Source organism: Doryrhamphus excisus, chromosome 12, assembly GCF_030265055.1.
Source record: "Doryrhamphus excisus isolate RoL2022-K1 chromosome 12, RoL_Dexc_1.0, whole genome shotgun sequence".
Taxonomy (NCBI): domain Eukaryota; kingdom Metazoa; phylum Chordata; class Actinopteri; order Syngnathiformes; family Syngnathidae; genus Doryrhamphus; species Doryrhamphus excisus.
Window position 1 is genome coordinate 5,991,611 of NC_080477.1, and position 27,531 is coordinate 6,019,141.

The 27,531-nt window shown below is 39.9% G+C and overlaps 1 protein-coding gene across 6 annotated transcripts in view; it reads right to left on the reverse strand.

The window, feature by feature from the left end:
• nav2a (neuron navigator 2a) overlaps positions 1-27,531 on the reverse strand; it is a 208,465-nt gene that overhangs the window by 85,423 nt on the left and 95,511 nt on the right. The window contains exon 1 of one of the 6 annotated variants that reach the window (XM_058089758.1): positions 12,253-12,415. The exons of the other annotated variants lie outside the window; for them this stretch is intronic. Within the exon in view, the coding sequence (XP_057945741.1) occupies positions 12,253-12,303 (51 nt within the window). The 5' untranslated portion in view covers positions 12,304-12,415. Of the gene's footprint in view, positions 1-12,252; positions 12,416-27,531 lie in introns of those variants that run through there. 6 annotated transcript variants of the gene reach the window in all.

Sequence of the window (27,531 nt, forward strand, 5' to 3'; positions counted from 1 at the left end):
CAAACTAAAAAGCACGTCTAAAAACCTCAAGGTAGGGCTTAACAAGAAGAAACTGATGTTTGGGTTGGTCACCTGTTCAGACACAGTCTCAAGTTCTTGTTTTTTTAATGCACAAGATTAGACACATGCAATCCACAAAATGATATGTAAATATTACACTTAGGGGGGAAAAAGTGGGCTAATAAATTGACAATAAAAGCATAAATACTGCGGATTTCAGAAAACAACAGATGGAATGATACAGTACTCTACAAGAAGCAATGAAGTCTGTAAAATTCATTCATTTTCTACTGCTTTTCCTCACGAGGGTCGCGGGGGTGCTGGACTGGTCGCCAGCCAATCAAAGGGCACATATAGACAAACAACCATTCACACTCACATTCATACCTATCGACAATTTGGAGTCGCCAATTAACCTAGCATGTTTTTGGAATGTGGGAGGAAACCGGAGTACCCGGAGAAAACCCACGCATGCACGGGGAGAACATGCAAATTCCACACAGAGATGGCCGAGGGTGGAATTGAACCCTGGTCTCCTAGCTGTGAGGTCTGCGCGCTAACCACTAGACCGCTGTGCCGCCCGTTAAAATTAAATAATTAAAAAAAAATCCAAAAATTGTTACAACTATAATGAAGAAAATGGTAATATGAATTATGATTATAATAATGGTGATAATAATAACAATAATAATGGTAATAATGATAAAGATTATAACAATAATGACAATAATGATAATAACAATAATAATATTACAATGATAATAATAACAGGGGAAAACAAGGCTGTGGCATGAACATGATTATATCTTGCAAAAAGGGGTAGGTTAATTGATGACTGTGAGTGTGAATGGTTGTTTGTCTATATGTGGCCTGCGATTGGCTGATGACCAGTCCAGGGTGTACCCCGCCTCTCCGCGCAAAAGTCAGCTGGAATAGGGTCTGCAACTTTAATGAGGATAAGCAGATGAAAATGGATGGATGTATCTCGTTACGGACTCCTACAGAGCAGCTACACACGATAACCCACACAAAAGGCTTTCTAGAGCTTCCAGAATTTGCACTTATTCCAGCTGTATATTCTTGGCTTTCCAAAATGGTCTGTTTTAATTTCTTACACCCAGCTTTTGCTTCAGCTTTAGCCCTTTTGGGCTTGTGATCAGATAGTTGAATACAAATGTAAATAATGAAAGTTATATTTTGATTGATGTAAGAAATGCACTGTAATGTTTCATATATTTTCCCAAATAAAATAAAAATAAAAAATCAAGAACAAGGCAACATATTTCTGCAAGAGAGCGCTGAGAGTGTGTAAATGATGTCTATCACTTATATGTAGATATGGACTTAAAATCTAATAAGTAAACAGGTTATACATGTTTAACCTGATTTCTCCAGTTCTTTCTTCCCTTTCTTGTAATACAAGAGTCAAGAGTGTGCAGCAACTTTGGGATCACTGATGCATATGACACGATTGTGAGCCTTATTTCTCCCCGTTTGCATTGTAAACAGAACCCAGCTTTGCTGTTGCGTTACTCATCAGATGAATCAGCGCGCCGGTGACGGCGTGCAACAGGTGTGCTCACTTCAAAGCCGCTCACATGCCGCACACGCTCATCTACATTTACGGCGGTGCAAGACCGCACATTAGCAACACATCAGAGCATCGTTTCAGTCGCACGGCTTGTTAGAGGAGGACTTGAGTGACATGCAGGGTAAGATAAGTCCTTCAAACTGCAGGATTAAGTGCAGCCCTTTCCATTCACACACTTGGCTGCTCACGGAGGGAAGGAAGTCCAATGTTCGCAAGCTATTGTGTGTGCATTTGGATTCCTTTGAAGTCTTTCCTGGCTGCTAAATAGAGGGGATGAGTTGTAATTAAAAACGAGGTGAAATGGTAGCTGTCGGTCACAAAGTGAGAAAACACGGTGGGGTCACATAGCCCGGGGGCAAGAAAAATGTTGAAGGGTTTAAGAAGAAGAACAGCGGGCAAGTCACAACGTTTGGCTTTCAAACCTCTGTCAAGTATTCCTGACTTTTTGAGAGATGGAGAAAGATATCTCAGGAAGTGGATGACACAAAAACTCATTGGCGAGTGAACATAAACATGACATCAACTGTCATTCCCTCAAGCTGTTAAGTGTGACATACATTCCAGCAAATATGATATAGTAGATAGTGGATTCCCACATACCCATCATTTTTTTTGTCACATTTTCTTTCTGCAGAAAACATCACCCATTCACCCTAAGTTGGTAATAATTTAATAATAACCACAATTTTTTTTACATACTTCACTTTTTTTCATGAAGCCATCTTTGAATGCACCAAAGTTGTGGTGAGACTCAAACTGACTAACTGACGTTATAATCTTCTGTCTGGAAAAAACCCCAAAACTAAATATAATAAGTCCAAGAGTCACCATATTGCACATGTTGAGGGGAACATCAACGTCTAGTGAGTACGAGGGTGAGGAGCAGGGGCCGTATGGTAAAAATAGATATTTTTATCACATTGTTCTGCCTTTCGTTAGTAACTCCCGCAAAAGTTGGGAATCAACTGTATGTACAAATTAAAAGTATAAGCAGAGACATGGTCAGAAGCAAAATAGGCCATCCAATCAATGCACAACCATTACTCACCAACTAATGAATGAACACATAGCAAAACTCTTGGAATAAATATTCACCATGTCATATTGGGGAAACCACACCATTCAAAGAATATTTTCAAAACGCAGCACACATGAGCATGGGTCTTATTTATGCCTGGTGGTGGCCGAGCAGGTAGCATGAGATTTGCTTTGAATCTCCGCTTGGGTAACTACATATGTGTGGAGTTTACATCTTCTATGGTTTCTGCCCACATTCCAAAATACTATGTTAATTAGGGAACCTGGGGAGACAGAGCCTTCTCCATCGCTGCTCCCCCCCCATAACACTTTGCCCCATTCACTCCATGCTTGCCCCGACCTTCCCACCTTCAAAAAACAAATCAAAACCCACCTGTTTAAATCAGTTTTAATGGCTAACTTTTTATACGTGACTGCTGCGCCCCGCCCCGCTTTTAGCCTTGGTTTAGCTCTGAATGAATGTAAGGATGGTGTATTTTAATGCATCGTTTACTCTGTTTTTACTCAACTCTATTTTTATTTCTTTTTTCTCTTCTGTAAAGTGTCTTTGAGTACTCTGAAAAGCGCTATACAAATAAAATGTATTATTATTATTATGTTATATTAATTGGTGACTCGGCGGCACAGCGGTCGAGTGGTTAGCGCGCAGATAATTGGCGACTCCAAATTGTCCAAATAGAGGGCATTCCACTATTTGAGCGCAATGGTAGACAAGTGGTTAGCAAGTTGGCCACACAGTCAGGAGATCTGGGTTCGAATCGCTGCTTGGGCATCTCTATGTGGATTTTGCATGTTCCAAAAACCATTCCATGCATGTTAGGTTAATTGGCAACTCCAATTTGTCCATAGGTATGAATGTGAGTGTGAATGGTTGTTTGTCTATATGTGCCCTGTGATTGGCTGGCAACCAGTCCAGGGTGTACCCCGCCTCTCGCCCGAAGACAGCTGGGATAGGCTCTAGCATACCCAGGCGACCTTAGTGAGGATAAGCGTCAAAGAAAACGGATTGATAAACAAGGAATCCCACTTTGCTGAAATTCACTTATCACGGTCGGGTCTGGAACCAATTAACCAAAATTAACCAAATGACAAAGCAGTAAAAAAAAAAAAAAAAGCACCTCTGTTTCTGTCCATTGAAGCACTTTCCTCCAGATATTTGATGAAAACCATTATGCTGATAACTTTGGGGCTAATGGTGTTACTGATTTCAGGTACCAGTGGATTACACAAAAAGTTACCACCATTATGTAGTAATCTTCGGAACAAAGATGTTACATATTGCTATCTCTTTCACAAAGGCTTTCTGTGAGTGGAGTGTCTTCGTTGAAGAAAGAAAGAAAGGCAGCAACAACACTCACTACTTTTTTCTAAATAAATGACAAATTAAAACATGAAACCTCCTTTGGACATTCATGTTACCTGTCTTTACCAGGGAGCTTCTATAATAACATTTGGCTGCTCTCCACCCTCATATTTCTATTTAAAGCCAAGCCTTCCACTCTTACACACAACCATATAGTCACTTCCTAATTGTGAGTTGTTTTCTAAATAATTTCACTTCTTTAAAATTTCGAAATCATTTAAGTCTCCTGATACATAACATTAGTTGTCACTTTTCACAGCACATATCATTGACTTGCATTCTTTGCCTGCACGCCCTCCTTTCCCTGGTGGCTTCCTTACCACTTTGTAGTTTTGACAGGAGAAGCGACTGTTGGTCCTGGCTGGCACCCTGAGGCCACCACACTCCTCCATGTGTCACCTGAATGAAGATAGGTCAAGGCAAACTACCGCGGCTCCGAGAGACATGAGCGCTTCCTTGTGAAAGTTAAGTGCAGAGTATATTTAGTCATGGCACCGTCTCTCTCTCTCTCATCTCCTGCTGAGTGACGACTCCAACACTAGTTTTAACAACGTTTGTGTGTCTATGGGATTTGATTGAAAATGCATTGATTGATATTGCTTCCGTCTATATTCTATGTTCTAATGATTGAATGATGAAACGTATTAATTAATAATACTGAAATAGTACAATTCATTCATTCATTTTCTACCGCCTTTCCTCACGAGGGTCGCGGGGGTGCTGGAGCCTATCCCAGCTGTCTTCGGGCAAGAGGCGGGGTACACCCTAGACTGGTGGCCAGCCAATCGCAGGGCACATATAGACAAACAACCATTCACACTCACATTCATACCTATGGACAATTTGCCAATTAACCTAGCATGTTTTTGGAATGTGGGAGGAAACCGGAGTACCCAGAGAAAACCTACACATGCACGGGGAGAACATGCAAACTCCACACAGAGACGGCCGAGAGTGGAATTGAACCCTGGTCTCCTAGCTATGAGGTCTGCGCGCTAACCACTCGAGTAGTAGTATTCTGGTCACGGCATGCTAGCAATGACACAAAACATTGAGACATTACATCACCTTAACGCCATAAAGTCATCAAGTGAAGTCAGCCATGGAATGCCTGATATTATAAACAATACAAAAAAAGTTATCCTCCCATTCCATGTGGAAGTGGTAAGTTTTTAGCTTTTAAATTTTTAGAAGAAATACATTTGAGACTAACTGGTTAGCTTGCTAGCTCATTAGCTTGAAAGATAAGAGTTGCACCATCTTGTGTAAACAATGAGTAATTAAGGATGTATAGATTAGATTCTTATTACGATCTGTGGTTGCCAATACGATATTGGTTCATTAACAACAATACGATTCGAAACGATTCAGGTAACTTTAAATAGATTCAGTGACTTTTTAGCCAAAAGCCAAAGAGTCTGACCATGAAAGAAATACCTGGATACTGGACAGTGCAGTTTCCTAGATTCTGGTTGGTGTTGTTGTTTTTATGTAGGGGAGTCGGGTATGAATTTTTAATAATGCTGACATACTTAAGAAAAAATTATTAATGAATACAAAAAAACGAGTTAAAAATGCAGTATGAAAACCTTCACGTGGCACCCAAAGTTGAAGGACATTATGCAAAGCCCTGATGAAAACAGGGCCTTTTTCTTTTGTGCTTATAATCCTCCTGATCAGAGTAGCCATTAGAAAAAAACAGTGCAGCAACTAGCAAGAGTAAACAAATGCTACATATTGTAGGAATATAAATCGATGCATCGATGTAATGAATGAATCGTTACAGCCGAATAATGACGATGTAAAGGTGACTATAGGGGTGTTATTTCATGTGTACAGGGCTCTAATCATGTAAAAAAAAACTGTATTCCGAAAGTCATAACCAGGTATTCTATGATCTAACTACAAAAATATTCAATTTATTGACTCCTATATCATGGAAATTCATTTCATGGTTTTGGGAAATCAATGACATTTAAAAACATCTGCCTGATTTAATATACAGTGTGATCTAGTGGATTCCCTGTAGTCCGCTGTTAAACGTAAAAGTCACTCGCTAAGTGCAAACACTACACACCTGTGTAAGCCACACAGTCTTGTTAAAGTTGTCCAAACAACACTTCACTTCTCCACATTGGCCAGATGCTCTTGCACGCTGAACTGGTGACAAATCCACATATTTCGCAATGAGATGCTAACATCAAACATTATAAAATTTTGCAACTTCACAATGGAAAAAACATTTAAAGCAGGGGTCTCAAACTTGCGGCCCGCGGGCCAAATGTGGCCCGCGAGACGCTAAGTTTGAGGCCCCCACCTTGATACCAAAGTTTAATGTTGAAATGACAGCTTAAAGCTGTGTGCACACCGGACACAATTAACATGATTTTGCCCCGCCCATACTGTTACCCTACCCTGTTACCCCGCCCTGTTTTGCTTTGGATTAGCAATGAAGCTAAAGGCTTATGACGCTGGGTACAAATAAATGCAGGAAATGATTTGGAATAAAAGGGAAAATACACGTCAAGATAAAGCATCTCATCAAACATGTTGTTTAAGTTACGACGCTGCTCCCAGATGGAACTGAGTACGATGCTAACTTGCTAATTGGGTCAAATTATTAAGTTTCATTAATGTTCATGTTAAAGGTTAAATAACTGTTAATACTGTACATTTGAATCTGAAAAAAATAATTTCTTTACCAACTGTATGTGGTTTCTTATGTTTTTTATTTGCTGTTTTATTATTATTTTACTTATTTATTACTGATTGTTTGATTTATTGTCTTTATTCTTTTTTTTTTATCTTATTTTGTGTATAGAAAAATAAAAATTAAGATATTTGAGAACAGTGGAATGTTTTATCAGATATTTTGGTGTGGAAAACTGGAACCAAAGTACTGAAAAAGTGTAGGGTATAGCAGAAGCAAAAGCATTGAAGATAGTTTTTTTATTGATTTTTCTTCCAGTTTTTAATAAATGCGTTTTGGGTATTTTTGAAAACCTGATGCGGCCCGGCTTCACCCAGAACCTAGCTCCGGTGGACCCCAGGTAAATTGAGTTTGAGACCCCTGATTTAAAGCATAAAGTATTTTTAAACTGCTCTACCTCGGGACATTTAGGACATCAAGGTTCCACTGTAAGGTTCCACACATAAAAAGCAGGCATTTCCTTTCACTGTATGCTCTCCTCTCCTTTTCCACCACTAAGCTGCCTAAGCTGCTGCTTTTTCTCTGCCCCCAGAAGGACGCAGCATGGTTTTGCCCAGTGTGGGGCTTCTGTTTTCTGTTGTACACGCACATCTTTCTGAAGTGGCTTCAGACCACAGAGTGCTCAAGCCCTCATGTCACTGCTTGCTCAGAGTTTGGCAAATGAAAGATGTGTGGCTTTGTGGGCACATGGGAGACGAAAGCACTCGGCCTTGCAGTCTGCAGGATGGGAAACATCTATCAGAAAGGGAAAAGACGAGCTTGAAAATAACTGCTGATGGATGGAAAAACCTCACTCTCCGAAATAGATACATTTGGGCCCAAAACACACTTGACTTACTCAATCCTATTTCTCCCAATGTAGTCTTAGCCAAGAGACATGCTGGCTTCAAGTGGTACTATTACCATTTGTCCACAGTTCCAATGGTGCTTAGAGCAGGGGTCTCAAACTCAATTTACTTGGGGGCCACTGGAGCTCGGGTCTGGGTGAGACTGGGCCGCATCAGGTTTTCAAAAAAAAAAAAAAAAAAGCGCATTTATTAAAAACAAAAAAAAATTATAAACTTTGCTTTGGTTCCAATTTTCTATAAGAAAAGCTCTGATAAACCATTCCACTGTTCTCAAATATCTTTTTTTATATTTTCTACACAAAATAAGATGAAAAATAAATAAACAAATCAAAGAAAATCAATCAATCAGTAATAAATAAATATAATAATAATAATAAAACGGCAAATAATAAAAACTTAAGAAACCACATATAGTTGGTGGGTAGACAAATTATTTTTTTCAGATTAAAATGAACAAAGCATTATTAGAGCCCTGTAGACATGACAAAACACGACTATAGTCACATTTATACTCTTTTTATTTACAACATATTGCGCAACTGCAGGGTCTTGAGACACATGCTAACTCGCAAACTAGAGAGCTAGTGACCTAAACGGTAGCCTTCAAGTTATTTCCTTTAAAATTAAATAGCCCAAAACTTACCACTTCCACACGGATACGGAGGATAACTATTAACAGTTATTTGACCTTTAACATGAACATTAATCAAACGTAATAATTTTTTCTGGGTACATGATACCATACAGCATCCATATCAAACTTGCCTAACCCTAACCCTAACCCTAACCCTAACCCTAACCCTAACCCTAACCCTAACCCTAACCCTAACCCTAACCCTAACATTAAACTTTCATATCAAGGCGGGGGCCTCAAACTAGTGTCCTGCGGGTCACATTTGGCCCACGGGCCGCGTGTTTGAGACCCCTGGCTTAGAATGAAGCCACATAAAGTAGTAAATCGGATGCTAATATAATACTTTGAAGTCTTATGAAGTAATTTCAGACCAGGGTTCAATTCCACCCTTAGCCATCTCTGTGTGGAGTTTGCATGTTCTCCCCGTGCATGCGTGGGTTTTCTCCGGGTACTCCGGTTTCCTCCCACATTCCAAAAACATGCTAGGTTAATTGGCGACTCCAAATTGTCCATAGGTATGAATGTGAGTGTGAATGGTTGTTTGTCTATATGTGCCCTGTGATTGGCTGGCGACCAGTCCGGGGTGTACCCCGCCTCTCGCCCGAAGATAGCTGGGATAGGCTCCAGCACACCCTGCAACCCTCATAAGGAAAAGCGGTAGAAAATGAATGAATGAATGAAGTTTAAAAAATTGGGCCGCACGTGGATCAGGTGGTTAGCATGTTGGCCACACAGTCAGGAGATTGGGAAGACCTGGGTTTGATTCTCTGCTTGGGTAACTCGGTGTGGAGTTTGCATGTAGTTAGGATAAGCGTCTTAGAAAATGGATAGATGGATAAATGATGGATGACTGCAGTCCAGAAATGAACAGTAACAAACGACAGCAAAACATCTAACACCATGTATCTTTTACAGTGAAATCTTGGTTAGCTAACATCTCGGTTAGCGTATTTTTCAGTTAACACTGAACATTTCCGTAACATTTTGCCACAGTTTGCGTATGTTTTATGGTTAGCTTACAATATGGCGTGCGTCTGTTCATATTATTAATACACTGCATGAGTCCAAATGTGCTCATAATATATTTTTACTAAGGATCGACCGATACATCGGCCGGCCGATATACTGGGCCCATATATTGGGCCGATATTTTTGTTTTTTCCTTGAATCGGTATCGGCCAATACGCGCGTGGGTTCGCCAATATTTTTTTCCGCCACATGATTTACAGTCAGGCATCCGCCGGGGAAGCTTTGTGTTGCCCAGGCGGCAGAGGACCCCGCAATACACGTTTGCGTTTACATTTCAATAAATATTTGTTTAAACATGAGACCTGTAAGATTTGTTATCATGGTCATTTTTTCATGTAAATTGAGGGAGCAAAAGCAGTATCGGCCACAAAAATCGGCCATCGGCTAAGGGTGATGGAAAATAAATAAATCGGTATCGGCATCAGCCCCAAAAAACTATATCGGTCGATCCCTAATTTTTAATCACAAAAACTTATTGTTAGCATCCTTAGCTTGCTAACAAAATGGCAACTAGAACCGGAAGTCAGCTATGTCACCCGTCTATAATGTCATCAACCGTTGACTTTGCTAACACAAAACAAACTACTTATAGTTTGACACTCACATTTTTTTACAACAGAGCTTATGAAATGTCATGTGGTGTGACATTTATTGGATTTTTTTTTTCAATGTATAAACATAAATGATCAATACCCACACTTAATGTGTAATATATTTAGGGTTCTTTGTAGTTGTAATGGTAATGGTTTTTGGAATGTGGAAGGAAACCGGAGTACCCGGAGAAGACAGAGATGGCCGAGGGTGGAATCGAACCCTTGTCCTCCTAGCTGTGAGGTCTACACGCTAACCACTAGACCGCCGTGCCGCTCTGCTTTTAAGTTTTGATATTACTTTGATATCACTACTAGTATGGTAATAGATAAATGCATACAGTAAATGAGAAAAATCATCAGTGCAACCCAAAGTTAACTAATCTAATTAGCATTATGACATCACCAGGCTCGGAAATGGCCAGCACCCTGATCCACTTTTCATAACCTGTCCCATTGTAACGTGACAAAAACAAGTCACATAAATCCAAAATGTGGACCCACGGGCTGCTTGAGCCGTATATGTGCATGAGGACATGGCAATCAGATAATCAATAGGTCAGTATTAGAGCAGAGCGGATTATGGACATTGACTACACTTCATAATCAAAAGGTCATTTTAATTTATGGAAGTGTGTCCACATTCAAGTGGGCAGGTGTGTAATCCCTTAGTTATTCTTATACACACACGCAGCCATACACACGCACACACATACAAACACTGAACCCACGGCCCGAACCCCCTGTGAGTCACGCTGTGTGGAGGTTAGCAGTGCGTAATTAAAGCTGTCCTCTTATCAGCATATCTCTAGACTGGTAATAACCCGCTTGCCTCCATCTCCTCTTCCTCTGTGGCCTCACAGCAGGTCCAGATAAGGACCATGGCTGAGGAACACACCGAGGGAGAGAAAGCAAGAACAGAAATAAGGATAGACATCTGCCGGTTTTATGTGTGAACTCAATCGGGTGTTCACTCCACAACTTCAAAATGCACCAATCACACGGAGCCGCTTTGTCAATTATTTGCACCACATGACAACATAACACCTGCTTTGCCCGGTTTTTATCACGGTCGCACAGATCCTGCTCAATATGGACGATTGATGCAGCATGGCATGGATGTGGCAAGACAGACGGAAAAAGTTGAATTCACAATTTCATTCATTCATTTTCTACCGCTTTTTCCTCACAAGGGTCGTGGGGATGCTGGAACCTATCCCAGCTGTCTTCGGGCGAGAGGTGGGGTACACCCTGGACTGGTGGCCAGCCAATCACAGGGCACATATGAAGAGCTTGCAACCAAAAGGCGCTAAATCCATTTTGACTGATTTCGAGAAAAATTAATTACGCACATATCAATCTATTTGGTCATCAAGTCTATATTGCAAATGAAAGAGCTATCAATATAGCTCATAAAAATGCATGCTATAAAAATCCTGCACACACCATGTATTTTATATATTTTTTTAATTGATTTTTTTTTCGGATTTAGCGCCTTTTGGCTGAAATGATGGATTTCGACAAAAATCATCTCATTACAAACTCTTTACATTGTATGTTTTTTAGTACAAGTAAAATAATGTTTCTCATGAAAGTTGGAGGTGTCAAGGTAGAGACATGCCTTTTATGGCGTAAAAAAAACTTCCATGTGTGTAAAAACACAATTTGTGTTCTCCTAAATTGCATAACATACTGTAACTATCATACGTGTACTTAATGTACACAAACAAAACAGGATGCGCACTGATACTGGCTTTCTGTATGTGCAGTGCCAATTGTATTCTTCTCTCTGATTGGTCAGATTATCAATAGATGGGAAACTTGGGCCAATCAGAATAAAGAATAAAGACAGGGATTTAGCTTCTTTTGGTTGAAATCTGAAATGGAAATAGCGCCTTTTGGTTTAAAGCATAAATTTCATATCACTTTTTTTCATATTTTTTAAAATGATTTCAAGACCAAAATATGTGATTTGGATACACATGACAGAGGTCTATTAAACTCATGAAAAACATGCAACTTGAAGTGAAAATTGGATTTAGCGCCTTTTGCTTGCAAGCTCTTCATATAGACAAACAACCATTCACACTCACATTCATACCTATGGACAATTTGGAGTCGCCAATTAACCTAGCATGTTTTTGGAATGTGGGAGGAAACCGGAGTACCCGGAGAAAACCCACGCATGCACGGGGAGAACGTGCAAACTCCACACAGAGATGGCCGAGGGAGGAATCGAACCCTGGTCCTCCTAGCTGTGAGGTCTGCGCGCTAACCACTCGACCGCCGTGCTGTATTCACAATTTAAAATACAATAAAAAGACTCCAAGTGAATGTGGCAAAGCTGCAGGTGATCTCACCACTGTACACTTAACTGCAGTCTGGACTGTATTCTCTTAATGCATACATCACACACCATAAAAATCCAGTTATTTTATGTTCCGCCTACCAGTTTCATTGTAAGGTTCTTTGGATCCAGACGGCAAAGCATCAAACTCATACTGCTTCCGGCAGCCTCCTTGAGACACACCTGCCTCACAAGGAGGAGGACAGCAACCAATCCCAAGCTCCATCCATCACGGCCTGATATCAAAGCAGTCCACAGTGAGAAAATCCAATGTTGCAGCTTTGGCCAAGAAACAATCCTGTGTGAGTGCACCTTGTGGAAATGACCAAAGTGCTGTTTTGCTGGAGCCCAGCAGGTTTCTGCAAGCACCTACAGCTTTTCTCCGCCCATTCCAGGGCGCAGTGGAGGGAAAAATAAATAGAGAAAACGAAAGGAGCTCCGCGGCCTCTACTGCCACTCGGACAGGCAGCCAAAGCAAATGTACTAAAAGAGGAAGGAGGAGTGGATCCCTCATTGCCTAACCGAGCCCCCACCACCAGAACACCCACGGCAACACAATGTGTTATTGCTCTTCAATGGACCGCTGGTCATATGGGGAGGAGAAAGAAAATAAAAGGGACAGACCTCTTAACCTCCTACTTCCCCTCCCCCGGCACACAACCCCCTCCCCGGACAAAAAAAAGTGAAGGCAAAGGACACAAAAAGGGATGATTGGTGCACCCTTGATAACAGTGAAGCAACCGCATAGCGACGAGCACGCAGGCCAAACCACAAAGAAGTCAACACTGTTTCCTTTCTATTTATTATTTCTTTAACTGGTCGCTTTGCTGTAGGTTGAAAAAGGGCCAAGATTTATTTTCGCTCGCCAGAGATGGAGCATCCCGCTCTCTGATCAGCCGTCAGCCGCAACGCACTGCAGCTGCTCCGTGTGCGTATTTGTAAGCATTCATGAACAAAGTATTTCTGTATGTGTGAGTGTGCATGTAAAACATCATAGGAGTGTGCACACACACCCCGTGTGCACACACACACACCCACACACCCAACACACCAACACACCGCCACCGACCACAAATGACAAGCTGAATTTAAACATTTTGGGAAAGGACCAAGATTCCTAGAAGTTCCCACACTAGGGGGACGCTTGATCACTTCCAGCAGGCCAAACTAAAGTGCATCAGGAAGTCAACAAAAAAAAAAACAAGAACATTTTCCCCTGATCAACTTTAGGGATCAAGGGATGATGTTATTAAGGCAATGACTGCAGAATATTGAAATTAATCTTCACCTTTCCTGACACAGAGCAAATCTGTCTAGCATGTAAGGGCATTTAGATCAACAATACTATCTGCCCCAATGGCTGGACGGGACAAATAAAAAAAAAAAAAAAAAAAAAAAAGAAAGAAAGAAATTAATCTTCAAATGAACCAAAGTGAAAAAATGGACAACAAAAAGATTATAATATGGTTAATACAGTTTATACACATGGTGGGCCAAAAGTAGGGTTTCAGTTCATTATCTGTTTCACCTTCTATTGAAAGAAAAAAGTGTAATCTAACGAGAACATGTAATAAGATAAGATAAGATAAAATATGCCTTCATTCGTCCCTCAGTGGGGAAATTTGCATTGCACAGCAGCAAGAGTACAGAATCAGTTAAGCAGTACAAAATACACAATATAGAAAAATAAACAATATAAACAACCCAAGTATTAACAAAATCAACAGTTTTTCCCAGAGTTATATACAATACAGTATGTAGATAATATGACACAAGATGAGATATATGACCAGTCTATACACTGAGATCTTGTTAGTGAGTTAATATGAGGCATTATGGAAATACTTCACATAGAACTTAGTATATTGCATTTAGAGCCCTTAATATTGCACATGGAGGTTGATCAGGTATTATCAGAATAATTGTATGTAATAATAATAATAATGTGATATTATGAGGAGAAATCTTATTTTATTATTAATATTAATATAATACTTTTAATAGCATAAAATTGAGATATTAAATAAAACATGTCTTTATAAGTCGTAATATTATGAGAAAAAAACAATAAAAAATTTTCACATAACAAAAAAGCACATTTGCAATATAAGATTTACTCTCGGACTGGACGATAAATCGATATTATTTCTGTTGATGCAGAGATCTCATGTTTCAAGATGGCGCCGCCCAAGTCCAAGCGTGTCTCCTGCAGCGTTTTTAATGTTTAATAGTGCTTTATTTATGACTTCCTTATTATTTTGTGCCATACCGACCCCTTAAGTAAATGTCCAGCTATGGATGTTCATCTTATTACATTTGTAGCTTGCTGCTTGCGCCATTGTTGACACTCGGGAAATGTTAGCCGCTGTTAGCATCCCTTCACTACATCAAATGATCGGATATCCCTGTGGAAATATGGAGGTGGGGAGGCTACATGGCGGGAGTGGACAGTGAAAAAGACAGTATAAAGGTCTTCAAAGACAGCATCAACCATGTTTACCGTGTGTCGTCATGGTGAACGTGAGATGGAAGCGCTAACGTCGCTCACCCGGCTGCGGATTTTAAAAAGATTTAAAAAAGACAACATAGTATTTTATTTCAGTGGATATTTTTCTGTAATATTGTTTACATTTTAAGAAACCTTATTTGGCTTTGATGTTTGTGTAAATTCAGTTTATGGAAAAAAATATTGATATATATCGTAATATCAATATTCTACCTAAATATATTGGGATATGAGTTTTGGTCCATGTCACCCAGCTCTAATTTACTCACTAATTTTGTTTATATTTTATGTGATAAAAGTAAAGAGATTTACTTAATTTACCGCTGTTAAGTTTAACTAAAATGTTGTTTTAGTTAAAAAACATTTTTCTAAGTAAATGTTAGTTCCAGTTCAGAGCATGCTAACAAGCTGCTAACAGGGATGTGTTCTGGTAAAAGTACATTTCAAACACAGTCGGACTGAAAAATACGCTAACTGGGGTGTATGCTAACCAAGGTTCCACTGCATTTAAACTTAGGGTAGAGACTATACAAAAAATGAGAAATGACCATCCATCAACTATGGGTTATGTCAGTGTAGACCAGGGGTCTCAAACTTGCGGCCCGTGGGCCAAATGCAGCCCCCGAGACGCTACTTTGAGGCCCCCACCTTGATACCAAAGTTTAATGTTGAAATGACAGCTTAAAGCTGTGTGCACACCGGACACAATTAACATGATTTTGCCCCGCCCATACTGTTACCCTACCCTGTTACCCCGCCCTGTTTTGCTTTGGATTAGCAATGAAGCTAAAGGCTTATGACGCTGGGTACAAATAAATGCAGGAAATGATTTGGAATAAAAGGGAAAATACACGTCAAGATAAAGCATCTCATCAAACATGTTGTTAAAGTTACGACGCTGCTCCCAGATGGAACTGAGTACGATGCTAACTTGCTAATTGGGTCAAATTATTAAGTTTCATTAATGTTCATGTTAAAGGTTAAATAACTGTTAATACTGTACATTTGAATCTGAAAAAAATAATTTCTCTACCAACTGTATGTGGTTTCTTACCTTTTTCTTATTTGCTGTTTTATTATTATTTTACTTATTTATTACTGATTGATTTATTGTCTTTATTCTTAATTTGTTTATTTATTTATTTTTTTGTGTATAGAAAAATAAAAATTAAGATATTTGAGAACAGTGGAATGTTTTATCAGATATTTTGGTGTGGAAAACCGGAAACAAAGTACTGAAAAAGTGTAGGGTATAGCAGAAGCAAAAGCATTGAAGATAGTTTTTTTATTGATTTTTTTCCAGTTTTTAATAAATGCGTTTTTTTTTTGTTTTTTTTTGAAAACCTGATGCGGCCCGGCTTCACCCAGAACCTAGCTCCGGTGGCTCCCAGGTAATTTGAGTTTGAGACCCCTGGTGGTGTAACGGTTGAAAGATGGAATAAAAGAAAATGACATAAAAGAGCGGGTAATACATCAAGTGTCCAGTCCTTAATCGTGTTTTCATCAACGTCTAAACTAGTCCCACATACACCAGATCAAGCCTATTTACTCAGCTTCCCACGTCAGTTTGCTATTGGCCCTAACCAGCATTGATTTAATGGCTCTAGTGGCAGAGAATATGTCAGCATTTAAGGTTTGTGTTTAACCATTTTAGCACAGACTTGAACAAGCTCATTATGTGCAGCCGCAGTCAATGGGCCAGGAATGGTTCCTTTCACCAATCCCAGACAAATCTGTGTTTCAGGGACAAAAGAGAGGGGGGGATAACCCCGATGTCCCGGGGTCTTTGTTTCAGGGCATTTCCAGCTCAGCTCTCGCGGCGAGGGTGGGTGTGTTGATAAGGGGGGTTGGGGTTGGCCCTGCTGCATGGCTGTTTCTTCCTTGATGAAGACACAGAAGGGGACTGCGGGGACATATGGACATGCTGGGCACAAAAGTGAGAGGACATGTTCACTGTTAAAGTGAGGACTAACTATGCTGAATGTGTCAATGGAGGGCCGAAACGAAACTGGTTTCCGGTCAGATTCTGGTGATTTCATTGACGAGCTCCTTCCCTCAAATGGAATTTGGTGCATATCATTAAAATCACCTGTTTTGTGTGCAACCTCACATCCAAGGTCATAATGCTTTCACATATAATTGGTGCTGGTAATGCCCATTTACTGTAATTGGACACATCCATCAGCAGTGACTGACCCAATCCCCCAAACTAGAAACCCTAACCATGAAAAACTGATATTGCATTATACATTTTGGACATCTGTGGTCCATGTAGAACAAGAAAGCCCGGGGCAATCTATGTACATTAAACACATTGTAAAAGTAGCACTACTGCGGGTGCTGTGGCTTCAGTCCCCAGGGGGGGGGGCAGCAGCTATACAGCGAGTGAACTGTCACAGGAAAATCAGATTATTGTCACAATCCTGTGAATGATGTCAGAGCAAAGTTCATTTATGCTGACCTAAATATGTTAGCATCTTCCGTGGGAAGGAAAAGTCAATTTAAGTCTGAAGGTACAATCTCCATGAATGTAATGTAATGCAACTGTTTAGACCAGGGGTGCTCACACTTTTTCAGCATGCGAGCTACTTTTAAAATGACCGAGTCAAAATGATCTACCCACTACAAAAATGCAAAACATCTATTTATTTTCAAATGTATTGAGGATTATTTGTACGTACAATGTATGTTGATGTACCTTACATAACCAAATGAGCCAATATTGCAAAACACACATAATTAATAATAATATTATTATTATATATAATAATAATTAACTTTTTTTTTTTTGTAATTACCTGAGTTTACTTTGATGACTTGCACTGAATTGAACCAGCCAGGGATGCATAGTCCGGACAGTAGCTGCTGATAGCCAGCCTCAAGCACACTTCCAAATGTTTATCAGTCATGGATAATATCCGTATCATAATATCCGTATAATATTCCATATCCGTATGGAAGTGATATGTTTTTGCCTTTTTACTTGGTCCAGCTCCTTCACTCATTTTAGTGACCATAAACTTTAGCGAGGGCTTAAAATCTGACGCAATTCGCCGACTAGCTTAGCACTTTGCATCGTTGTTTACGCATGAGCGGTGACCTAAAGCTCAAAATTCAGTTGTCATCTGACTGGTTGTCCTGTATGTCAATCAAGTAACGGGGACGGATGATAGGCTGACTTCGTAAGTTCTGCTGCACTTAGAGACGTTGTTTGATTTGATTGGTCGCCCGAAGGGCAACATTCAGTTGTCATCTGAATGGCTGCCCTGTATATCAATCAAGTGACGGCATTAATGCTGGGATGATATTTTTTTAATGTCACACCACGATCGACCAGCGATCGACCAGTACCACCTCCGCGATCGGCCGGTAGCTTGCGATCGACTTAATGAGCACCCCTGGTTTAGAACTAAAAAACAAAGTTTTCTATGTCTGATACTTTTTGATTTGTTGCATGTAATCTTGGAATAAGAGACTGACATCACTGGGTCTCTGCAGAGGTCATATTGGTTTACAACCAGTCTCTTGGCCCGAGGTGACCTTGGTACAGTTCCTCTGGGGAGGATGACTTCAGCTCCTGTGACCTATCCCTCCTGGCTTTTATACTCCTTATTTCACACTGCCTACTGCTTCGACACTGAGATGGAGATTGAGTTAGCTTAACCGCCTCTGCAGCCATGATTCCCCAGTGGGCATCGCTCACAATGACCCTGTTGTCTGCACCATCAGGCTGCTAGCGACAACTTAGCGCAGGGAAAGCAGAGACGGGGAGAAATAGTGGGCAGGAAGGCACCTCGGAGGGGAGATCAATGGATGGTTTACCCAGGAGACCTGGATGCTCTGCCTTAATTAACATGGTTATGCTCGGCAATGACTTCACACAGGAAGGCGAGGGGACAAGCACACAGGAAGTGGAATCTGATCGAGACGCATTAGGCAGAGATGAGGTCATGACTGGAGCCAAATGTTAGATTGCTTGGGTAAATATGATTGCTGCACTTGACTTGCATTAGAAAGTTTGGAAGTCATCGTCACGATTTAATTGGTTCCAGACCCGACCGCGATAAGCGAACTTCCACAAAGTAATATTCATTGTTTTTGAATGGAATATTTTCATATATTCATAGCATAGAAAACATGTTTATGGCCTTCTTAATGATTTTTTTTTAACATTAGATATGCCCTCTAGACATGGAATACCCCCCATAGTCACCCCCACACTCGTATTACCCAATATAGACATAGTAGCAGAAAATGCGGCAAAACAGGAAGTGACGTTGGAGGTTCAGAGTTGAGTTTTAGCTTAAAGCTGTTTTATTTTATTTTATTATTATGGATTATTGTGCCTGTAGATATTTATAATTTTAACAATCAACAATTCTGCAAGGGCGGCAAGGCGGTCGAGTGGTTAGCGCGCAGACCTCACAGCTAGGAGACCAGGGTTCGATTCCACTCTCGGCCATCTCTGTGTGGAGTTTGCAAGTTCTTTCTCCGGGTACTCCGGTTTCTTCCCACATTCCAAAAACATGCTAGGTTAATTGGCGACTCCAAATTGTCCATAGGTATGAATGTGAGTGTGAATGGTTGTTTGTCTATATGTGCCCTGTGATTGGCTGGCGACCAGTCCAGGGTGTACCCCGCCTCTCGCCCGAAGACAGCTGGGATAGGCTCCAGCACCCCCGCGACCCTTGTGAGGAAAAGCGGCAGAAAATGAATAATAATAATAATAATAATAATAATAATAATAATAATAATAATAATAATAATAATAATAATAATAATAATAATAATAATAATAATAATAATAATAATAATAATAATAATAATAATAATAATAATAATAATATGCCCTGTGATTGGCTGGCAACCAGTCCAGGGTGTACCCCGCCTCTCGCCCAAAGACAGCTGGGATAGGCTCCAGCACCCCCGCGACCCTCGTGAAGAAAAAGCGGTAGAAAATGAATGAATGAATAATAATACTAAATTTAATTCATAACGCACTGTACATCAAATGAATGATATTAAAAGTTGCAAAATAAACTTCTAAATAAAAGCATTTTATTATTAACTTGGATTCTACACCCATTTATTCTTTTTTTTTTGTTTGTTTTTTGATTGTTAGCCACATGACAAAAGATTTGTGCATGCATGAAGGCTTTGTTGCCATTGTGGTATATAATGATATAATATATTAAAGATATAATGTCTCTATACAGTGTATATCATGTAATGGCGGCGGAATGTTGATGTTTTTGTCCCTTAATAATAAAATGTTTCATTTTAAAGTGCACTGAAAAAATATAAAAAAACATACGTATATACCGATATATTGCAGTCTACTAATTTAATTTCTGCTACCTTGTGCTTTTCTGTGTGTGTGATAGCGGCCCCACCTCCACCCACCGAGGCAAGACTGTCTGACTTGCAAAAAAAGCTCACTCCGTTTATGCTGTTGTTCTATGGAACAAACCCACCAAGGTGCTGAAACATTGTAACTTTAATGTTCAAATAAAGTTAAACCAATACCAATTGTAAAAGTGGCAGATATGCTGATATGCTTTCTAATTAAGACATATATTAGTGATCCGACACGCCAATAGAAACCAATCAAATAACAAAACAGGGCTGTATGTGCGGAGCAATATATCTATTATCATGTTGCATCATCGTGCTTTATGCTGACAGTGATGGATGTGTGGCCGTGTCAAAGGTCTTATCTACAAGCAGGCTTCACATTGTCGTAGAAAAAGTAGGATCCCTGAAAAGTCATGTTGGGACTGTGTGGTAAAATCACACTCAATCAATGCTGCGTCCGTTCAAACCATTTTTAACTTGCAGCACCTTCTGAGGGGACATTTTGGTCTATTGTCATGTTAATGTAAAAAAAAAAAAAAGGAGCAGCCACCCAAACCACAGCCGGTCTGTCGTCCCCTGGGCAGGGAGGAGACCATTAGCAATCCAATGCAGCACAGCGGTACACTGCCTTCCGCTGTCTGTCTCCAAGTTGATCAGGAAACCCATAAACACACAATATTGCCTTTTATATGATGCTTAAGAGGAGGAGCAAAGATGTTCGGAAATTTGACAGCGATTGCATGACAATGTTTGTGTTAAATGTTAGATTATTATCATAATGACACATAAAGAGTATACACACAAGTCCATCCATCTTTTCCTTTGTTCATTTGACCATCCAGTGCTTCTGATAATTGCAAACAATGCAAATACTCATCCTTACCACAACACTTATTATTCCTTCAGACGGTCCCAAATATGGTCTGATGTAATTAACTTGCTATCCAAAATAATGAATTGAGTTCACAAGTCACTGGATATGTATACGTGCGTGCAAATGTATCATGCCAAATTTAAATAATTCAAATGAAGGGAATGATAATGCGAATGATAATCATAAGAGAGAATGTTTAATTGATAGACCTCTGTGTCACTGTCATTCAGGAGTCATAAAAAGTGGCAATTTAATATGTCTCCTGTGGGCCTGTCAGCCCTGCCTTATTTACACAGAGATCACATCAAATGGCATCCAATGACCCCCTTTCGTTGCCTAATATTCCTTTTATTAATGTTTTTGTTAGTTCAATTCAGCATCCAGACTGAGCAGAACCCTCGTAGTGACCTTAATAAAGCCTATATTTACACAGCGGATGCTTTTATCTGGAAAGATACTTATCAAGATGGGCGCCCCTTATCATGCTGGCACATGGACAAATCATTTGTTGCAGCAATGTGTGTGTGTTGTATATGAAGGTGTGCCTGTGGTGAAAGCTGTGGATACGACTGTTGTATTTATAAGAAGCTATAAATAAGAGCAAAGATGCAAAAAAAAGAGCAAAGATGTTGCCTTTTGCAACAAAATGAACCACGAGAGGGCAGCAGAGTTGCCTACAGAATACCATGCACACATTGAACATTGAGCAACATTGTAGACCAGTGGTCTCAAACAGGCGGCACGCGGGCCAAATGTGGCCTGCATGACACTAGTTTGAGGCCCCCGCCTTGATATGAAAGTTTAATGTTAGTGCGGCCCGTGCAAGTTTGATATGGATGCTGTATGGTATCATGTACCCAGAAAAAATTATTACGTTTGATTAATGTTCATGTTAAAGGTTAAATAACTGTTAATAGTTATCCTCCCTATCCGTGTGGAAGTGGTGAGTTTTTGGCTTTTTAAGTTTAAAGGAAATAACTTGGAGGCTGCCGTTTAGGTTAGCTCGTTAGCTAGTTTGCGAGTTAGCATGTGTCTAAACCATTCACACTCACATTCATACCTATGGACAATTTGGAGTCAACAATTAACCTAGCATGTTTTTGGAATCCTCCCTATCCGTGTGGAAGTGGTGAGTTTTTGGCTTTTTAAGTTTAAAGGAAATAACTTGGAGGCTACCGTTTAGGTTGCTAGCTCTCTAGTTTGCGAGTTAGCATGTGTCTCAAGACCCTGCAGTTGCGCAATATGTTGTAAATAAAAAGAGTATAAATGTGACTATAGTCGTGTTTTGTCATGTCTACAGGGCTCTAATAATGCTTTGTTCATTTTAATCTGAAAAAAATAATTTGTCTACCCACCAACCATATGTGGTTTCTTAGGTTTTTATTATTTGCCGTTTTATTATTATTATTATATTTATTTATTTATTACTGATTGATTGATTTTCTTTATTCTTGATTTGTTTATTTATTTTTCATCTTATTTTGTGTAGAAAAATAAAAAGGAAGATATTTGAGAACAGTGGAATGTTTTATCAGAGCTTTTCTTGTAGAAAATTGGAACCAAAGCAAAGTTTTTTAAATTTTTTTGTTTTTAATAAATGCATGTTTTTTTTTTTTTTTTGAAAACCTGATGCTGCCCAGCCTCACCCAGACCCTAGCTCCAGTGGCCCCCAGGTAAATTGAGTTTGAGACCCCTGTTATTGAGCAAAGATGCAAAAAAAAAAAAGTGGCCTTTGCAAACATAAAATGATAACCACTAGAGGGCAGCAGAGTTGCCTACAGAATACCATGCACACATTGAACATTGAGCAACATTGTAGACTGTCCCTAAAACACACATAAAATGACTTGTCAACACTGAGTAGAGGTCCTTGGATGCTCTGCTGGCATTATGGATTAAGTCTCTCTTACAGGTGAACACAACATGTGTGTGTGTTTGGAGCCAAGTGGGCCATCCAGCTGGGTTTCAGCTGCACTCTTTGTAACCACTCCACTAATCCCTCAGATAAGCGCTGACATGTTCTGTTTGGAGCTACATGTGATACAGGAGCACTTTGTATTGCACTACCTATCCACCTAGAATGTGTTACACCATGCAGTCACCAATTTTCTGTGCCGCTTATCCTGACTAGAGGTAATGCTAGTGAGCGAGAGGCGGGGTACACCCTGGACTGGTCGCCAGCCAATCACAGGGCACATATAGACAAACAACCATTCACACTCACATTCATACCTATGGACAATTTGGAGTCGCCAATTAACATGCATGGAATGGTTTTTGGAACATGCAAAATTCACATAGAGATGCCCAAGCAGCGATTCGAACCCAGATCTCCTGACTGTGTGGCCAACTTGCTAACCACTTGTCTACCATTGTGCTCAAATAGTGGAATGCACTCTATGGACCAGTTCCATTTCTGAGCCTTTACTTTGAGGTACTATTAAAAGAAATATCCAGAAATAAAATCAATTATCACTTAAATACGATACATATAATAACGCTGTGATATTCAACATAAATAAAATACATTTACACAAGCCAGCTCAATGTTAAATTACACAGGAACTCCCATGTATGCACATTCAATTAGACACCTCCTAATATGAAATAAATATTTAAACATTTAAATGTACATTTCAATTAAACAGATGATGCATAATAACTATAACATACTTTCAGGCATACATTTTCTACAGCAAGAGACAGCAATGGCATATTGCATAAATCAATATCAGTAGCTACTTCATAGCTACAACAATACCCTGAGGACAAACAGTCACCTATTTCATATTTTGCAAATGAGAGTAATATAATATAAGCAATATTGTTGAAAATGTTTCACCAAAACAAGTATTAAAAAGTAAGTATCAAAAATACACCTTTTGGAGACCAGTCTATATTTGTCTATATGTGCCCTGTGATTGGCTGGCCACCAGTCCAGGGTGTACCCCGCCTCTCGCCCTAAGACAGCTGGGATAGGCTCCAGCACCCCCGCGACCCTCGTGAGGAAAAAGCGGTAGAAAATGAATGAATGAATGAATACACCTTTTGCCTTTTTGAGAAAGATAGTAAACTTAGCATGTCGTAAAATTGTCAACACGGGTCTCCTTTATGTATGAGGTGTGTTATGACGCGCCTTTATGGTCGCCATAGTACACCTCATGTTGGAAACATCCCCGGGGTTGAACAGCTGAACATGTCTAAAAGGAGTAGGAAGAAGCAAAGCTTATTAAATCCTACCCCTCCATCTGGTACTTTTACAATCAGTAACTGTTACATTTGTTCACTTCCTGCTTTCCATAATAATTTTAAGTTTTTTTTTTTTTTTTAATAATGCACCTCGTACCGAAGTGCAAGGTGATATGAGCATCCAATGACATAATGGGTACCATAGTAAGTGTCAATATAGTGATATATATAGCACATCATGACTGGTTCAAGACTCTTCATCCTTGTATTTAGCAAACATCAACTGCTTGTATTGTTTCTTGAATTGGCTCATCGTTGTGCATTGTTTGAGGTCCTTACTCAATCCATTCCATAGTTTGATTCCACATACTGAAATGCTATGGCTAGCATAACGTAGTCCTAGCATAGAAGTGTTTCAAATGTAGTTCTTCCCTGAGATCATATTTCTCCTCTCTTGTAGAGAAGTATTAGATGACATTTTTAGCTAATTGGTTGTTTTTAGCCTTATGCATTATTTTAGCTGTTTGAAGATGAACTATATCAGCAAGTTGAAGTCGTATTTGTGATTTTAGAAATAAGGAGTTAGTATGTTCTCTGTAGGCGGCATTATGAATTATCCTTACTGACCTTTTTTGCAGTACATTTAGCGAGTGAAGATTGCTTTTATAGTTATTAGCCCATATTTCCACACAATAAGTAAGATATGGTCTAAAGAGCGCTGCACACGGGAGGTGACAAACAACACCCACCACCAACACGCATCAAATCGCACATGGGAGGCGATGAGAGCCTATAACCAGCCACACCCACGAGCGATACACCCACATCCAGAACGAACTGCACGTTTCCCACAGTTTAGATTGGCTGTCAGATGTGTAGGGGATCTGGGGATATCAAAGTATGTCCGAGGAGGAAAAGTGGCCAGTGTTGACAATTCGCTCTGTGTGTGAATGCATCCCCACCAGTGCAGCCGTCCACAGCTTACCCACCGCCTTCCATGTGTGGCGCCCACAAGGCAATCAAGGTGACCTCGCATCCAAGTTCTCCTTAGATAATTTTCATAAAACCCTGATCGTAGCATCCCTAGTAAATACATTATGAGGTTCTCAATAGTATTTGGGGCACAAAAAAGATTTCTGGTGACCCACCGGTGAGCACTAACTTTTACTGAATGACCCACAAATCTCAGAATTACATGTTTTTCTTGTGTTTGTGTGTGCTTACATTTTTTGGATCTATAAAGAGCAAAGTGTTGAAAAGTTGAAATTATGCACTTGAGAGTCTGTGAGACACTCTGAAGAGGTAAGTCTAGTTATGAGAAATGACTCAACTGCTTACGACTGTACTGACTATTTGCGTCTACCGTGGGTAGAGTGTGCAGATCCTACAGTACCTACATTCTGTTTATGAAGGTAAAATAAATTATTATTTCCCACTAAACTCCAATAAAGAATAAAAAAAACATATTATGACTCTCTCCAGGAAACCAACATTCTTCTCATCATACCCTTAGTGAGGGTCAGTGTTGATGGATGGTGGTTTTGTATATGCCGCTTGCCAGGGAGGTCAAAAGGTTGGGTCAAAACCGAGGGTGAAACTGGCTGCTTTATCAGCACCACAGGGATGGAGAGAGGCAGCAAAGGACAGAAAGAGAGCGTGGAAGTCACAGAAAATAGGTCAGCGAGAAAACGTGATTAGGCATCAAACAGCATCAGCGCCCGCTGCTGTGCTCTTCTGGCTATCATCACACGCTGGTCTCCTAAACAAAGCGCACTCGTGCTTTACGGTAAAGACAAGTTGCCAAGCGTGCACTCGCTGGCACCGCAACACACACACTCACACCTCTTCCCCTCACTTGAATGCCATACAAGGCCGCTGAGGCATCCGCTAGCCCCTTTGCAGCCGTTTGTGTGGGGTTGCTAAGTGCAGCCAACAATTAACAAAACACCACAGAGTCTCCACGCTGACATGCTGCCACCCAGGATATGGAGAAAAGCGTTGTGAAACACTCTTCCAGGTACACACATGCTGATGCTCATACTTAAGTTGAATATTTAAAATCCTAACAAAAACTGCATATACAGTACAGCATAGGAATAAGATGCAATGTAACTGTGTGGAGTTTGCATGTTCTCCCCGTGCATGCGTGGGTTTTCTCCGGGTACTCCGGTTTCCTCCCACATTCCAAAAACATGCTAGGTTAATTGGCGACTCCAAATTGTCCATAGGTATGAATGTGAGTGTGAATGGTTGTTTGTCTATATGTGCCCTGTGATTGGCTGGCGATCAGTCCAGGGTATAACCCGCCTCTCGCCCAAAGACAGCTGGGATAGGCTCCAGCACCCCCCGCGACCCTCGTGAGGAAAAAGCGGTAGAAAATGATTGAATGAATGAATAAATTGTAGTACACCACAAAACAGTGGTAATTTATTAATTTATTTTTAATTTCTGAAAAAAACATGACAGAGTGACATAAAGTCTTCATGCATGCACAAATCTTTCGTCATGTGGCTAACAATCTAAAAAAAATATGAATAAATGGGTGTAGAATCCAAGTAAATACTAAAATGCTTTTATTTAGAAGTTTATTTTTCACCTTTGAGATCATTCATTTGATGTAAAGTGTGTTATAAATTAAATTTATTATTATTATTCATTCATTTTCTACCGCTTTTTCCTCACAATGGTCGCGGGGGTGCTGGAGCCTATCCCAGCTGTCTTTGGGCGAGAGGCGGGGTACACCCTGGACTGGTGGCCAGCCAATCACAGGGCACATTATTATTATTATTATTGTTATTATTATTACTATTGTTATTCTTCTTCTTCTTCTTCTTCTTCTTCTTCTTATTATTATTCATTAATTCATTTTCTACCGCTTATCCTCACAAGGGTTGCGGGGGTGCTGGAGCCTATCCCAGCTGTCTTCGGGCGAGAGGCGGGGTACACCCTGGACTGGTTGCCAGCCAATCACAGGGCACATTATTATTATTATTATTATTATTATTATTATTATTATTATTATTATTATTATTATTATTATTATTATTATTATTATTATTATTATTATTATTATTATTATTATTATTATTATTATTATTATTATTATTATTATTATTATTATTATTATTATTACCACCTAACAGGAAGGCAGTTAATTAGACCTATTCATTCATTCATTTTCTACCGCTTTTTCCTCACGAGGGTCGCGCGGGGATGCTGGAGCCTATCCCAGCTGTCTTTGGGCGAGAGGCGGGGTACACCCTGGACTGGTGGCCAGCCAATCACAGGGCACATATAGACAAACAACCATTCACACTCACATTCATACCTATGGACAATTTGGAGTGGCCTAATTAGACTTAATTAATGATGAAATTAACAATACAACACCAAATAGTAACATTGACTGAATCGGGCCACAATGAGTTCTTCGGGTCTTAAGCCTTGACGGACTTAG